This window comes from Ptychodera flava (assembly GCF_041260155.1).
Source record: "Ptychodera flava strain L36383 chromosome 23 unlocalized genomic scaffold, AS_Pfla_20210202 Scaffold_24__1_contigs__length_23054250_pilon, whole genome shotgun sequence".
NCBI lineage: Eukaryota > Metazoa > Hemichordata > Enteropneusta > Ptychoderidae > Ptychodera > Ptychodera flava.
The window spans coordinates 15390851-15408660 of record NW_027248278.1 but is presented as its reverse complement, the minus strand read 5'-3'; the positions used below and the strand labels follow the sequence as shown (position 1 = coordinate 15408660).

The 17810-nt window shown below is 37.9% G+C and overlaps 2 protein-coding genes across 5 annotated transcripts; both read right to left on the bottom strand.

The window, feature by feature from the left end:
- Positions 1–4284: 4284 nt before the first annotated feature.
- On the bottom strand, positions 4285–9527 carry LOC139124608 (uncharacterized). 3 transcript variants are annotated; one of them, XM_070690739.1, is made up of 6 exons: positions 9259–9505; positions 8434–8527; positions 7697–7940; positions 6675–6925; positions 5575–5904; positions 4285–5114 (listed from the first exon to the last, which is right to left on the bottom strand). In XM_070690739.1, the coding sequence occupies exons 3-6, from the start codon at positions 7933–7935 to the stop codon at positions 4843–4845; spliced, it is 1092 nt and encodes a 363-aa protein (XP_070546840.1). In that variant the 5' UTR covers positions 7936–7940; positions 8434–8527; positions 9259–9505; the 3' UTR covers positions 4285–4842. The 3 variants fall into 3 exon arrangements, with proteins under 3 accessions (XP_070546840.1, XP_070546839.1, XP_070546841.1); XM_070690738.1 differs by lacking the exon at positions 8434–8527 and having other exon boundaries at positions 9259–9527; XM_070690740.1 differs by lacking the exons at positions 8434–8527; positions 9259–9505 and adding an exon at positions 8936–9246.
- Positions 9528–10123: 596 nt separating this feature from the next.
- LOC139124611 (uncharacterized) lies at positions 10124–16518 on the bottom strand. Of its 2 annotated transcripts, none has more exons than XM_070690744.1 (5): positions 16251–16518; positions 14310–14556; positions 13400–13644; positions 12398–12727; positions 10124–11585 (listed from the first exon to the last, which is right to left on the bottom strand). In XM_070690744.1, exons 2-5 carry the CDS (start codon positions 14549–14551, stop codon positions 11314–11316), a joined length of 1089 nt encoding a protein of 362 aa, XP_070546845.1. In that variant the 5' UTR covers positions 14552–14556; positions 16251–16518; the 3' UTR covers positions 10124–11313. The 2 variants fall into 2 exon arrangements, with proteins under 2 accessions (XP_070546845.1, XP_070546844.1); XM_070690743.1 differs by having other exon boundaries at positions 16235–16515.
- Positions 16519–17810: the final 1292 nt, after the last annotated feature.

Sequence of the window (17810 nt, the reverse complement as noted above, 5' to 3'; positions counted from 1 at the left end):
TCGGTAAGAGAATGGGTGAGAAAAAGTGGGTGTCTCTCGTTTTCGACGGGCCTACTACACTGAAGAATTATATGTTGTACGATAGTAGGTGTGGTTCAAGTAAAGCACGTGAAGTGAAGGTAGCAACTTTTGAACAAAAAAAACGCTTAAGGTAATATGCCCCTCGAAAATGAAAGGATTAAACGTTTGCTTAATCGTTCCTTAATGAAATTGTCAACCATTCTCGTTCAAAATCAAAAAAAATATCAGGGGTTACCATGCCAAATTTGTTACTGGAGAAACCCATTACCCAAGATTTATCGATACTGAAATTTAACATGATCGCCATCCCTATGTTAAGTCTATGGAGAAAAATATAATTTTCGGTTTTCCTAAAACTAAGACGTTAATTTTTTTTCTTACACCTAGAGTTTTAAAATGAGCCCCGGCCAAGTGGTAGATCAGAACAGAATTGTAAAAGTTTTAGAGTCCGAACGCCTGGCCCCGAGGAGCGTTCTACCTTAACGCAAAAAAATTATTCAAATACTGTAAAGTAACCCCAATCAATTTGCAAACACAGACGAACAAAGTCAAGACAGGGCATTATTGTGTTTTTGGAATTTATACAGTTTTATACATGAAGCGTATGACGCAAGAAGCCTTTACAATGAAAGATAACTTTTGGTACAGCATTTATGCTTAAAAAGGGTGTTTCTTTCAAAATGTTACTTGTGTGTGCACACTTTAAAACTGGTTTCAACCAGTCTTTGGGATATTTTTAATTGTTAGCTTTGAGCTCGTTCATGCCCGTTGTTGACAGCTCGCATACTCGTATTACTGGAAATTCCCGGAGTACAGAAATACAGCCTACGCGTACGTACCTGGGCAAGCAACCTTTCACGTTGTACTTAGAAACTGTTCCTTCAGGGGTATTTCCAGTCAGTCATTCCTTTGTCATCCGAGTGCAACAAAACATACACATTGCATAACGTGTTGTGTGAGCGATATTTTCTTGTGGCTGAAAGTATGGTGTTTTTTATGGCAGCATGTGCCTCGAAAGTAAAAGACCTAAACGCTTTCTCGAACTTTCTTCAGTAGAGAACAAATTACCGGACATTTACTGATATTTGAATTCCAAAATGTCCGACATCCCTGTGTTAACTCTATGAGGGCAGATAAAGTTTTCGAGTTTCGAAAAACTATGACGGTGGAAATTTGTCTTACTCCAAGAGCTTTAAAATGAGCCCCCAACAAGTGGTTAGATCAGAAAAGAATAATTTGTGAGATCGATTATCTCTCCCAGAGGCACATTCTACCTTACGAAGACCTCAGATGTCGATCTTGCCATTTTTTCTTTTCGATCACTTGGGGAGTTAATGTGACGTAAGGGTTTGGACGTAAAGTACAAAAGGTACTAAATGCACTTAACTCGGTATTCAACCGTAAGTCGCTCCACGAGTATGTGAATTTCTAGTTCGTGGAATTCACCATTGACCCATAACATTCAAAACAGGCCTGGCTAGAGTGGCAATGTCAAAGGTCATCGAGGTACTCGAGTATTTGTCGGTAAAATCCTGTCTATTTTTGAACATGATGTATGCCTCATTAAAACTACCGTAGTCTGTGCGAATAGATCTGTTTTTGTATTTCGTCGGAAAATTGACAGGTAGTAGTGCTCAGCAGGTCTATTTTCTTGTCGTCCAAATACAGCGAATATTTGTATGCTGTAATAAACATATAAAGCGAGAAAAATTGCTTAAGCTAGATTATTGTACCGATTAAAAATGCACTAGACAGCAGTAGTGTATGTGTCAACGTAGACTGTGCATGGGCCGTTCCCAGAGACAGATGCCTCATAAATCACCAGCTCAGTCATGTAAAGGTCAAACAAGATGACCAGGGATGGCAGGTTATTTTAAAAGATATCGGGTTCTGACATCAAACGTAAACTATATGTTATCAATCCATTGCAGACGACATTATCATAACACTATCTGAACTAAATGACAATCTGCATACCATTGCGTCATGGATAATTCGTAGAATTTGAAGTAGTTCGTTCACTGTTAAAATATTGATAAATTAGGCAGGACAAAACTTCTTTAATTTTGATAGTGCTAGTCAACTACCTATCAGGAAATATTTTTCTAGTTACAACAGAGAAATCTTGTGATTTTAAACGGACTGCAATATGATTTGGGACTTTAATGAAATCGCCGTAGTTTTCACACGCGCTCTCTCTTACATATCAAGACCCTTTACAAATGAAGAAGGCAAAACTGCAACACATGTTGTATGAAATGTGGTTTGGCAGAAAACCTTGAACCTTATGAGAATTTCGTGATTTATTTGTCTCCTTGGTAACTGATTACACGAAAATACAACATTTAATAGCCATTTTCGTCATATCACCATAATGACCGTTTCAAGTTAGCCTGAGTTGAGCATTTGCTCTAACCTCGGAAGAGAACGATCAGTAGACCTAAAGAAATAGTATGGATTGTGTTTCGATTGAATTGAATATTTAAACTATTATTACGGTTGTTGGTAACATTCCTATTTTATTCAACCGATAATATTTTATACTGTGATTTTGTAACCTGTCCGTAGAGTAGCTCATTTCTAGTTTGGGGAATTCCTGCAAGCCCACAACATCCTGCACACGCTTGGTTTTAGTTTCAACTTGAATGTCAAAGGTTATCTAGATACAGTGTACAGGTATTGGTGTCGATAAAAGTACATCTATTTTTGAACATGATTAATAGTTTATGGATACCTACGGTAGAAATCTAAACCTAAATCGTTGTGTAATTTTTAAATATCGGCGAAAGAGGGACATCGGCATGTATGTGGAAAAACGTGTGGTTTTAAGAGAATAACTTCAAAAACTTTTAGAAAAACTCGGTATTCAACCGTGAGTCGCTCTTCTAGTTCGGGGAATTCACCACGGACCCATAACATTCAAAACAGGCCTGGCTAAGGTGGCAATGTCAAAGGTCATCGAGGTACTCGAGTATTTGTCGGTAAAATCCCGTCTATTTTTGAACATGATGTGTACCTTAAAACTACCGTAGTCTAAGCAAATAGATCTGTTGTGATATTTCATCGGAAATTGACGTGTAGGAGTGCCCAGCAGGTAGATTTTCTTTTCGTCCAAATACAGCGAATGTGTATGCTGCAGTTCTACCAGGAAGGATTGGCAGTTTTCTATTCTAGTCAATTGCCAGTTTACAATATTGAGATTGTAATCAGTTTTAAGGGAAAGAAAACCTGGCACCTTCAGGGGCCTTCCAGCAATCACATTATCTTAGTTGATTAAATATTCAAACTTCAAGAGGGAAAGCTAAACCACATGAATGAAATTCATTTCCCGACTGTGCGTTGTTACACTTATGGTCGCCATATTCTGCCCTTCATAGGGTATGAATGCTTTTGCAGACACTGGTAAAATCAACAGTTTTGCTCGTTTGTAACTAGGGATGCAACAGATATTTCACAAACTAATAAGAAAAAAAAAAGAAATGACAGATTTACGTGTTCGTTTCACAACGATGGACAAACATTTCCTGCTAAGAAAGGTCCTACAAAAATCTCCACGCGGTGTTTGAATAATTCCCTGACAGTATTAAATATAAGAGGATTACTATCATGAAAGTGTGACTAAGAACTTTATCGAGGAAGAAAAGGCCACGTAATAATGGCAGGAAGTTAGGAAAACCACTGTCGTAAAAAGTGTAAAAGTGATTGTTCCAGTATTGGACATTTTATACTTCGACATGGTGCATTTTCTTTCATTCTGAAAGGTAGATGAGATCAGAAAAAAAGACCAGTAAGGCGTTTGCCTCTCTCTTAGACTTGTCTCACTCCATCATCATCATCATCATCATCACCATCATCATCATCATCATCACCATCATCATCATCATCATCATCACCATCATCATCATCATCATCGTCGTCGTCGTCGTCGCCGTCGTCATCATCATCGTCATCATCATCATCGTCATCATCACCATCATCATCACCATCATCACCATCATCATCATCATCATCGTCGTCGTCGTCGTCGTCGTCGTCATCATCATCGTCATCATCATCATCGTCATCATCACCATCATCATCACCATCATCATCATCATCATCATCATCATCATCATCATCATCATCATCATCATCATCATCATCATCATCATCATCATCATCATCATCATCATCATCATCATCATCATCATCGTCATCATCATCATCATCATCATCATCATCATCATCATCATCTGTCACGCGCTCTCGAAAAATAAAAGACCATTTCTCGTAATTTGTAGTATTTTTATTAAAGCTTCAAGCTTATACATAGAAATAAAAAACTGTTGGAGGAACTGAGTTCTGTGTACTCACGACCACTGAGGAATAGGCCCGCTATTCACAGTAATTGCATAAAAAACTGCAGCATTTTAATTTATATTTCAAGCTTTGGGAAAAACAGTCGGGCGTTGCAAACACACAATGTTAGCTGCATAGCTTGACTGGAATGAGTTATTCACACCATCAACATAATATGATTCGCTGTTGCTCGTATGTTACAAGTTATTGCCCTTAAAATAAGATCTCGTAAACTCTGGTGAAGCAATCGACATTCTATCAGGCTCAAAGTACACATGTAAATATGTTCCTATATTGTGTTGGTAGAAGGCATAGTTATGCCGGTTGTCAGACGAAAACTGAATAGAAGGCACGAAGACACAATGAATCCATATGCGATCAACTCGATTTTGTTGAAATATAGTACGATGGACATATACGTTTTTTGTAATTTGTGCACCTCAAAATTGACAAATTGTTTTTCTGTTTGTCCTTTAAGAGAGCCTACGTATCGACGACAAGTTGAACTTCCTCTGCAAAGTCATTGATCTGTTTGCTGAAATTTCGAAGGGACTTTTCAGCAGCTTGGAAGTGTGAGGTAAGGTCGTAAAGTTCTTCTTCTTCAAGCTTAACAATGCCCTCCCTCAGTAGGGTTCTTAATTCCTTGAACTTCATAATGAGTTCCTTCCACGAGATGATTCCATGCTTAATGACGTCCTGCCAGTATGACATCATGAAGTCAATGTCTTTGATTTGTTTTGTGATCCTTGCAACTTCTACGAAAACAAGAAAAAGAAGACCAAACGTAAACTTCTCCTGATGGTGTGTTGAATTTTATGATGCATTTATTATTTAATGGAACAATCTTGATGAGAAAGTTGGAATTTACAGGTGGTAGTGTTTGTGCATGACTGTCACTTAAAGCAAAATGGTCAATGTTGAGACAGTGGTTTTCAACTGAAAGCTTTGCCTGGTCGATGCTTTCATTTGACATAGAATATTTTACCTTTACTGTTTATTTACGTCGTCCCGTGCCAACACGTTTCAACTTTTACCACTCATAACACTGTTTTTGTACAGAGAGACTTTAGTAAACACCGGGTGATTTTAATCTTACTGTCACATAAATTTATTTATTGTAGGCTGAACTTAGCTACCAAGATGCTTCTTGATAGTTTATGTTAAGTTTGGTAAGATCAAAATTGCATTTCACTGGCTATTTCAATACATACTAACCATTTTGGGTTGCCACAGTCCCGGCAACACCGCCACCAGTTGCCGCTGCGCCGACTCCAGCGACAATGACACCAGGTAATGACAAGGTCAGCAGACCACCAACGACGGCCAACAGCCCGAGAGCGCTGAGCACTTTGAATCCGACTCCCGCAGCCTCGTTCATGGACTTCTGTGATTCCAGGTAGCGGATAATACTTAGTGTTACATTTTGCGTCTCACTCAGTGATCCGTTGAGCAGTGACGTCACTTTCTCAGATGACCTTTCACACTGATCGCCGAGTCTCGTTAAATCCTCTTCCATGCAGTGTTGGATGTAGTAATTATCGTGCTCTGTAAAATATAGATCCAAGGATTTAGTTTCTATGGTGTTTTGTCTTAGCAAATGGAAACTGTCAATTTGCTCTTTAATAATATTCCCACCAATCAACACTTAATTTACTTTTCAGCTATAGAAACGGGTGCAGATAGAAATACATCTAATTTTAGTTAAGGACCAAGTTTAAGTACACTTAAGCAATCAATCACTCTATTTTCCAAACGGTTTACCTGACTGTGGTATAAATTGCAAACAAATCTAGTTGAAATATTGTTTATCTTCCGCCTTTTTGCTAAGCATCGATGGTGAAACAACTAATTGTACATGCATCTCATATTTTAAATCAATTCCGAATATCCGAATGTGAATTAAACGAAGTCCTTTCCTTTTAAACGTACGATCTGTATGCTGTTTACAAGTACCTAGCGCTGTTTAAACACTTAGTATTTGTTAGTTATATATTAGCTCAACTAAGAAAATATCGCATGATACATGATATGATTTGAACTGCCGAATGTGTTGGAATCAGACTTTACTCTTTTGCCACGGCACCCATCTATATCGAAAACAAAATGAATGAAATAAGACTATGTTCGTGAATTACAAAGCGACGATAATTCTTTACGTTTGCGTACTTTACTGTACTTACACGAAAATTTCAGTCAGTCTTGTAATATCAAAGATCTGCGTTATTCTTCGTTACTCAGCTTGAATTAATATTGAAAGCACACTAATTAACGTTCAAGACGGTACTAGCTCTACTGATGTTACTTAGCAATCATACCTGCTTTGTCAAATTCTTCCATGAGTGCATCAAAATCCGAGGTTTCCATATTGTCTCTGAAATGTTTTACCAAGTCATGGGTCAGTTCCATTTCCACAATCTCAGATATAAATTCGATATCCTCACTTTCGAAGAGCACCCTGTAGCGTTCCAAACGGTGTTGCCATAGGAACGTGTCGACGCCCAAGTTCCTCGATAGAATTTCTGCCTGAAGACACTGCAGCATGTACTCACATTGCTTGCTGAAATGCCTGGAATTACAAAGGTTAAATCATTAAAAAAAGCGGAACCACAGAAGAGGGAAAGAAGTAAACATGTAAAATTGCAGAGGACGGAAGACACAAACAAATGAACCGATTATGTAAAAAGGGGGATAGAAAGGTTAAAAAATAATTATTCAACTGACGTTACATTAGTTTCTGAGGTTTCTGAAATTTAATTTAATTTCTTTTATTTTTGCCAACTTGGCTTTATGGCTGTTAATATATACAGCCATATTATTGAAATCTTGTTGCAGATATTCGTTGAACACTAGTTAAAATGAATAAGTACAGCAGTTGCTTAATTTTATAACAGCGCTCTCTTGTAAAGATTTTTTTGAGGATTGAACAACTTCTAACACCGTTCAATGTCTATTTTGCAAACTATAGGTCGGACATCTTGGAAAAAAATAGAATATGATGAACATATCCAAATTTATTGAGTGAAGTATCATATGTATTTGGTGTTCTCATTCTGTTTCACCATTCATTTTTAGGAATTGGTCAAGATCACCAGATCACAGGCGGCTCGTTTGAAATAATGATAAAAATACTTTCAATAAGAACATTCAAGCCAAGATCACAACCGTGCAATGAAGCTTTGTTCTCGGAAGTGAAAGAAATTTCGCTCAGTTAAATTATACATACACATTTCGCTTGGAACAAAATGTGTCTGATAATGGGTAAGAGTATTTAATAGATTGCAGGACACGAACATCAATAATCAAGAATAATGGCATGATTTTGGTAATGAATACTTACTTGATATTTACACATTCTTCCAATAAACGTCGGTAGACTCGTTTCACTTGACGAATGGCACTGTCGAGTTCCGCATTCACGTCTCTGCTGTTAATTTGAATACTCGTAAGCCATATGATAAGACGCCGAACTTCCACTATGCTCTCACGTAGCATGTCCCAGGCAGTGTTGACGTAATCATCGTCGAAACACTTGACACAGGCCTTGATATCTGAGATGAATTCTCGTATTAGCGACATTCTGCCTGTCGACCAAAACACAAATGCAGAAAATAATTGTGTCATTCATCGCAACACTCAAAGCATTGTGTCTGCATGAAAATGTGATTAACAGTTTCTAGATACCAGCCTAATTGAATTAAGTCCCACTGCGATGTTTTGAGCCAACAACACACATTGACAAACGATAAGGCCTTTGATATGATGGAAAGCTGTTAAAGTGTAATTTCAATACATTAGGGCATGGACAACAGAACGTTTACCTGTGACCCGCGTTCCTACTTAGGGCACCATGTACAAAATACGTCTTAAGTCAGCACTAAGAATACCCCGTTTCTACAAATAAGTGTTTCGAAAGATCACAAGGACAGAATTTGTTAAATGTTTAAGTATAAAAAAAAACATTTTCTATGGCATATTTTCGAACAGTATTAAGTTTGAAAGGTTCACCGTTATCGGCAAAAATGCAGCATAATTGTCAAGGTTGGAGGAAATCCCCAAATTTTGATAGAGCTGTACCTGGAATTTTGAAGTTCCAGATAAATGTTATAAGCCACGTGACCAATAACGAGATACCGAATGTGGTTTGCGTTCACTCAAGATACCTCGAACCCTAGCCGATAACAAAAAGAGCAATAAATAAGTTCTTTGTTATAAAGTCCGCCTCGAAATGTGTTTTCCGAGTAATCGTCAAACAAGGTCTCTTAGAAGCCCATTAAAAATGACATCATTCTTTATCCACCTAAGATGAGGCTACACTGTACTATGGCCCTACATGACAATGTATACTCAGTTTTGAACAGCGCCTCTCTGCAGGCCCTGTCTGTCGTTCAACATTATAACGAAAAATATGTGCAAAATTATCCCAGAAACGTGCAGCGATGGTTGTTTGAAAGTCAGACTTTTAAAAGAGGCGGCATTAGGCACGATGATATTGGGGTAAACGTGCATATAAATAGTTAACATATAAGTAGTTGGATACAAAGGTCATAGACCCAGAATCGATGGTCAGGGTACGTACCGCCATATTGCTGTGCTCAGCATTTAGCCGACCTTCGAAAACGAAACCGTTAATTTAAAGCGATTTGGCTGAAGGAAAACAATGTACTTTCACGAAACCTTAAGAAGACAATGCCTTGGGAATTCCCCAAAACTGAATAAACAAACCCTTGCAAATGAAAAGTGAGATCTCATTATAAATTTGTTCACGAGGTGTGGATACAAAGGTCAGATCGTCGTTTGAAAATACAAGCACGAGTAAAAACACAAAGTGATAGGCGAACGTGTACAAAATATAGCAGTTCACTGCGTCAGGGCGGTTCATGGGAACAAACAGATACTCACTTGTTAGGTCAAATATCAATCAGTGTAACAGCCAATCGATGAATAACAAGAGGTTGCCGGATCGAAATATCTGCTCGATATCCTGTCGTTCAAAGCAAGCTAGTGTGTCTCTGCCGTAAAAAACACTCTCAATTTAAGTGCCAGCGAAGAAACTCAGTGATTTTTGCTCGCGATACGCTTACATGGTGCACGCGTGTGGACGAGCGACTTCACCTTCCGAAGGCTTCGGCTAAAATGTGCTCCCACGCTTATTTATATCAGTATCTAAGAAAATCCCAATCTATTTCGGGAAATGACGTAATTCAAAACAACCTATTTTTAGAATTCAATCGATCATTCAGCTGTGTACTACCTCCAAGTAAACGTCGTATAGTGTGCATTCTAATGAATGCCAGTGCCTCTAGCGACTTATATGGTATTGTATGTTTATGAAGTAGTGTAAAGCTAAACAATTTTACCTTTTTTCCATGTTTACCTGTTTAGAAACGAAGCATGCGACCTACATGCCCCACAAACAAAAACCCGGTGAGCGACTGGTGGCGCACTTCAAAAGTACTACGTTTGAACCTGTCCTCTGCTGCAAAGGAAGTTCAGTGAATCAATGACGTAATAGTGTTTAACAGAACGATCAAAACACACACTTAAGCGCCGTTCTTCTGTTTTAACTACAATTCATCAAAGGTGCCTTCAAACTTTATTTGTTTGAAAAAGAATGTTTCTAAAACTTTAAGTATTGCGGCAAGTTGCACATCAAGTCACATGTCATTACATCATTACCTTCATACCTCATTTATTCACGCACTGAAACACTTATTATGCAAAAGTATTCACAAAAATGAAAAGATACCCAGTCTCTGCCATAATATGTCTTGGATCATAATTATTTATTTAATGAGCACCTCGTTAGAAGAACGGTAAATACTTATACAGCCTCTTGAGTTTTGCATGGAAAGACTTTCAAAACACTATACATTTGTATAGAGTGAAGGTGAAGAATGGAAGTGACGAGTATTTAGGTATGCCATTGTAACACTTTTGGAATGTACATTTTGGTATTATCGAAAATTGGTATAAGGCATGCTATGCAAAACACAAGTGAATTCAATCTAGGGCAGCAACATACAAAATGGATGAGGAAATGATAAAATACTACATAGTGTATATTAGAGACATTGAGATATATGAGACTAGTTCAGCATTTAGCCATGAGTCAGATCAAATCACAATGTTATACAACCCGTATGAGTTCCCTAATAGTGTAAAATGGACATTGCCAACATTTCCCTGAATAATATGACATTTTTAAGTATAAAAATATTTATTCTGTATAGAAAAATAAGGCCAGAGAAATTTGTGTCTGTTACATACCCATTGGTGAAAAGTTTAATCGATGTTAGGAACACAACGACGTTTTTTGCTTGTCACATACAGCAACCTTTGATGAAAAGTAAGATGTTTAATATAATTGTATTTACGATTACTTTCTACTGCATCTAGTATCCTTGGCGGTGACATGAGGTAACCTGTTATTTACATGGCATTATTAACCAATTCGAACGCACGACAAGAGCAAACTTGCTCCTGAATAAAGTTCTTTCAGACAACCTCCCGTCAACTAGTTCTTGATCTCCAATATACAATATTTTACTAGCCTTGTGTAAAAACACTATCTTTGCATTGCAGAATGTCAACTGTAGTTCGACTGGAATAAATCAATCTTTTCATTCCAAAGAATTGCATTTTATCCTCTGTTCTGTTTTGTTACAAGATCAATGCGCTCTAAACCATTTTACTTTGTAGGATCTTGTAAAGTTCTAAGATTAAAATAATGTTTCATTGGTGTAAATATTTTGCTAAAATACTGTTAGTAAAAGTTTTACACCAGTTTAGTTTTCTCTTCACTATTTCATACGAAAAATTAACAAAAAGTAAATACACACCATATGTCCTAGCACATTCAACTCAATTTGGTTAAAATAAACTAGAGATGAACACTTTTAAAAGTTTGCATCTCAATAACTGACAATGTTCTTTCTAAAGGTCGTCAGAATGACCTTAAGTATTGACAACACGTCGAACTTCCTCTGCAAAGTCACTTGTCTCTTTGTTGAAATTTCCAAGAGATTTCTCGGCAGCTTGAAAATGCGAGGTGATGTCGTAAAGTTCTTCTCTTCTTAGCTTGACAACGCCCTCCTTGAGAAGGGTTCTTAATTCTTTGAACCTGATAATGAGTTCCTTCCAGGATATGATTCCATGCTTAATCACGCCTTCCCAGTGTGACATCATTGATTTGATCTCCTTCGTTTGTTGCCTGATCCTCGCAACTTCTGTAAAAAATATCGAAAAAGAATTCCAAAAGTAAAGATTATCCTGTCATGACATGCAATGATGACAGTTTCGATGCAAATTGGCATTTATCTTTTGTAGTAAAGGAGGTATGTTAGCTTTATTGAATTACCGCTATTGTTAGCAAGAATATGTTAACAGCAATAACCACAGATTGGTTTATGAACGTTAGTGTGGCTAATAGTGTCGAGTTCAATGTAGATGCAGACCTTATTTCCACTTTTTGACATAGAATTGTCCACCTTAATTCTATCAAGTTGCGCCTTTTCGTGCCTGGAGCACGTTTATATGTTCCTACTGATATAAACATAGGTAAGCGATCCTTATACCTTAGTACAAGAATACAGAACGTGTATGGCACGTATCAATACGATCATATACGTGTAACTTGGATGAATGCAGAACAAGAGTATACGTAACTTGAGATCTCTACGAACCAAGTGTACACTGTACATTATTTCTATACGCACAAACGTGTATACTAAACGTGCTTTGCGAGTATATAGAATCATTATATGTAAGTATATTGTAGGTAAGCATTTTGCCAAGTAAAACTACCTCAAAGAAAGCCTAAAACCGCAAAAAGTGCTTATATTGTAAATTCTTTAAATTATTTAAGAAATTTACTTCACATTTTTAAATGCTAAAAAAAGGTCTGGGCACGGCTGCTTTTTCTAGGGTACACATGGTTATCGGTAGCACATATAGTTCTTATTTTGCTTAAGTGGTTAGATGTGATCTGCGTATTTAACTGGGCTGTTTAATAAATTATTTCTTCAAAGGCCATACTGACCGTTTTGGGTTTGTGCTGTTCCTGCAACACCGACACCAGTTGCTGCTGCGCCAACTCCAGCGACAACGGCACCGACTATTGAAGCCGAAAGCAGGCCACCAACGACAGCCATAAGCCCGATGGTTCCCAGCACTTTAAACCCAAAGCCGGCCGTCTCGTTCCTGGACTTTCGTGATTCTAGGTGGCGGATGACGCTCAGTGTCACCTTCTGCGTCTCAGTCAGTGACCCGTTGAGTGATGACGTCACTTTCTCTAATGACAGGTCACACTGACTGCCGAGTCTCGTTACATCTCCTTCCATGCAGTGCTGGATGTAGTACGTATTGAGCTCTGTGAAATATATCAATTCAAGGTTTTAGAATAATGAAGATGCAGCAGATGGAAACGTTCATTTGCTTTATCACAGTTTTATTGCAGTTCACTGCAGTGGCTTCGCTGTCTAATACTGAAAATGGTTGTACATGTATTCCTGTAAATCACATACTATCAGTTAGTTAATTTCGCGTTTTGGAAGGAGGACGACACAAGGCGAGAATATCTTTAAGAGAAAGCAATTTATAAATCTATTCTCTTCCAGGTTTGCATATATGTAGTTTACATATAATTAATTCGGTTGAACATTGTTTAATCTCGAATAGTATCTTGAATCATCGATTCATCAACTGAATATCCAAACACAATGAAATTATGTTTCTCCCTCCTGTTGATGAGTTGCTTACAACTAAGCACTGTTTTAAACAATTTTGATATACGCTTATTTTATTTTGGTCGTGTATATCATTTCATAGCATTTATGGGTTTCATTGCCGAATGTACTAGATTTAAAACGCTATTTTATAGATAAGCTGTGCTCCCCTACATCAAAAACGGAATTGATTGAATGTAATGTTGCTAATTGATTACAATCATACGTTTTACTGCTTCGTTGAGAACATTTTGAAACAAGTTAATTCAAAGTTTGAAAATCTTAAAGAAACTGCCGATCTTACTATGCAATCCTACCTGCTTTTTCGATTTCCTTCATCAGGACCTTGAAATCCTGGCGTTCCATGTATTCCCGGAAGAAAATAAATTTCCCTAAGTCCATTTCCGCAATCTCAGAGAAATATTCGATGTCCTCGTTGTCGAAGAGAGCCTTGTAGCGTTGCAAACGATGTCGCCATAGAAACGTGTCGACGCCCTCGTGTCTTGACTGCACTTCTTCTTTAAGGCACTGCAGCATGTACTCAAACTGCTTGCTGTAATGTCTAGATTTCAAAAAGTGGAGTTGTTAACAATGAGGAACAATAGATGGGAAGGGAAAAACAGGAGCACATTTTTATAAAATGCCAAATTCTTTACAAGCGAAAACAGAAGCTACGATACATGTAAGAAAAATACGTCTGGAGACCACGGGATCAAATAGTTCAAATACTATATTTTTGCCAATTTAAGATTAACGACTTTACAGATGTACCCGGTAAAACATGCAAGCAATTGTTGTTGCCCTCTTGAAAACTAAGCAAAATGGCGGAAAAATGAACCCGAGTTTTAGATGATACACTCGTGTACTATACGTTTCCTGAGTCAAGTGGCATTTGACCCTGTGACCTGACGCAAATGATCTATCCGCTAATATAGAGCGTTATATTATGTTTGGACATAGCATTTTAGAGCGATATGTAGATTGACATACCAGGCCCGGAAGTGGGAAGAATTTGACAATCTATACCTTACAAACTTCGAAAATTAAGGTCAAACGCTGAAACAATGAAACTTTGTGATTCGTGACAATGTATGCGTCAACTTTCAACTTTCTTCCACTATACTATCAAGTGGTTTAGAATGGAAAATATAAGTTTATGATATGTCCAGGGACAAGAATATAAATATTCAAGCCTAAGAGGTGATTTTGGTGATGAAAATGACTTACTTGATGTTTACACATTCTTCCAGTAAAATGCGGTAGACTCGCTTCACTTGACGAATGGCATTGTCGACTTCCGCATTCACGTCTCTGCTGTTAATTTGAATATTCCTAAGCCACCTGATATGGTTTCTAACTTCCACTATGCTCTCTCGTAGCACATCCCAGGCAAGGTTGACGTAATCACCGTCGAAGCTCTTGACACAGGTTTTGATATCTGAGATGTATTTTTGTATATAGAGAGACATTCTGCCTGTCGACCGAAACAAATGAATAAAATCAGTGTGTTACCAATCGACACACTCGAAGCACTGTGTCTCTGGAGCTGCTATTATGAACACGATGGAAATGCTATGCTATTTGAATAAAGTCCCAGGTTTATGTATGGACTAAATGGCGCCAATAGACAAACGACACAAAATTTGTTGTAAGGGGCAAAACTCGGTGCTAACCCTGTCGATATAGGCCTATTAGGATATGATTTACAGAACGCATAAATGTGTCATGCGTTTCTTTGTAGCACACTGTGCGACCACTGTTTCAAGCAGGTCTTAAAAACGCAGTAGGGAAAGTTAACCGATTTCAGAAAAAGTACTGAGTTTATTGTCAAAGGTAGGGGAAAATCTGAACATTTTGATATAGTTGTACCGGGACTTTGGAAATTGCAGATACTTGCAATGGGCGGTGTGACTTATCATGGTATATTTAACTCAAAGGTAAAACGCACCTCGGGGACAGATATTCGGACTCTCAGTTTCTACAAATCTTTTCTGATCTACCACTTGTGAGGGCTCATTTAAAAGCTCTTGATGTAAGAAAAAAAATTTCACCGCCTTAGTTTTTCGAATATCGAGAATTTTATTTTCACCATAGAGTTAACACAGGAATAGCGGCCATTTTGAATTTTAAATATCAGTAAATCTTGCGTAATTTGTTTCCCTAGTACCTAAATTTGCACGGTGACCCCTGATGTATATATTAGATTTAAAGCGAAAGTGTATGAAAGATTCCTTGAGGAACGTTTGAAGAAAAGCTGAAGTCTTTCACTTTCGTTTTCGAGGCACATAACTACCTCTGCCCTTGCCAAAAAAAGTAAGGACAATAAACAAGTTGTATTATAAACTCTGCATCGAAATACGTGTATTCCGATTAATCTCGAATAAAGATTCCTAGAAGCCATTAATCCATTATAAAAGAATGACGTCATTCTTTTGTCCACTCATCGAATACGAGTCCAATGCCGTGACGACAATATATACACAGTTTGGACGGCGGCACTAGAGCTGTGCTAGTTGATTGGCAGGCCCCGGCAGTCATTCATATTGACAGCGTCAATATATCCTCGCAATTTAGGCAAAAGTATCCCAGAAACTGTGCAACGATGATCATTAAACGTCACATTTCTAGAGATTCTTTATCTGGCGCAATTACATTAGGGTACACCTGTTGCCTTTAGCACAAAAAAGACAAAATAGGTACGAGGTCACATCAAATGGAATTGGCCGAGTGCAAACCGTCATATTGCTCTGAGTCAGCACTTTGTGGACCGACAATTGAAACGAAACGGTTTCTTTAAATCGAACTGGCTGACGGGAAAATGAATGAAATGCGCTTTCACGAAAATTTGGACCCAATGGCTTTGCCTTCAGTTTGAAACCTGCCCTAAAGGGAAAGACCAAACCCTTGGAAAATAAATTCATAATGCCTTTAAAATGTGTTCACAAAGAGTGGATACACGCGGCCAGTTAGATTGCTATTGGATTATAACACAAGTATTATAAAAAACACAAAAAGAGGAAGTTTGCAATTCATGGCGTCAAAACCGATTAGGGGAAGAAGAATATACTCACTTATGTTAGTCAAATGTCGACCAATGTCACATTATATCGACGAATAAGTATGTGACGTGCAGATATTTTTACTATATTTACCTGTACATGGACCTACCAGAATGTAGGCTCGGAACAGCGATCTAACAAGTCAGTCTTCCCCGTAGAACGCGTACACCTCGCTGAAACGTGCCGGCGAGGCACACACTGTGACTTGAAAAGGAAACGCTTACTGCTTTACGAAGACCGGCTTTTCCTTTCGAAGGCATGGGCTGCACTGTCCTTCTTAGTTTTATTCACTTGATGTTTATCAAGTGAATTGGAAAGTCCCGTCTATTTCGGGAACATGACGTCATTGAAAACGAACGTAGTTTAAGTAGTCTACCGCGTGAACTCAGTCAAGCGTACCGTCTCCGAGTAAACGTTGAACAATGCGTCTTCTCATGGAATCAAACGCGTCAACTGTATTTCAATTCAATGGGGAGGTGTAACACTAGACAATTTTACGTGTCCAGCAAAGCAGCCACCGACAAAAATCAGGAGTGGGCGACTGGTGGCGCACTTCAAATTTTACTTTAACGTGTCCCCTACCAAGTTTTAATTTCAGTGAACGTCGTTATTGAACAGAACAATCACAACACAGACGCATGTGCACACAAATCATCTGTACAAAAGCTGAATGTCACAATGGTAGACGATAAAACTACAAGTGCGAACAAAGCGATTGGAAGTATTTATTGACTTTCAAAGCAGATTTACTCCAAGTAATTAGAATGACATTATCACTTTAAACACGATTGGATTTAATTTGGGATTATGGATTTTTTATATTTTGCAAATTTCTCAAACGTGTTAGGTGCCATATAGCTGAATGTTGCAATATCGCAAAATACTTATAAAACAAGTGTGTAATATAAGAATTAGAGTAGATGAGATAAGATTTGTACATTAAATCAACATTACTTCCCAAATAAGTTCCAATCGTGTTTTAGTTGATATACATTTACATCAAAGTAAGAAATTGTACAATGTTTTTGCCACGGAGACATGCAGACATAACAGATGAGCAGACGTTAAATAAATCAGCCAAATCACCGTGACTGTATCTTCACACGATTGCCTCGGGGAAAGTTCAGATATTCGGACTTTCATACTTTAACAAAGTATTTTTCATGATCGATCTACAGCTTGTGGGGATTCATTTTAAAGCTCTTGGTGAAGAAAACCCACACTTTTTACCGTCTTAGTTTTTCTAAAATAGAAAATCTTATTTTGTCCATTTGATTAGTAGCACAGGGAAGGCGGTTATTTTGAATTTCAAATATCGATAAATCTCGGGTAGGTTGTTTCTCTAGTACCACAATTTGCACGGTGACCCCTGATTTTTATTATTGATTTCGAAAGAAAATGGTTGAAATGTACGGTTGAAGTCGATCACTTTCGCAATGCAAAAATAGACGTGAAAACTAGGACGGGAAAATAACATCTACAGAGGCATGAAGAGTGATGCACGATTTTAAGCAAATGTGTATTATCATTGACGACGCATTATCGTTTGACTTGCATTATCATGTAATGTTCTTTTGCATTTTAAATAAAAAAAATGAGCACTCGATCGTCGTACGGCACGGAGCTCGCGCGGAGGGGACCGCCATTTGGTCTGTTTACCCGGAGAGTT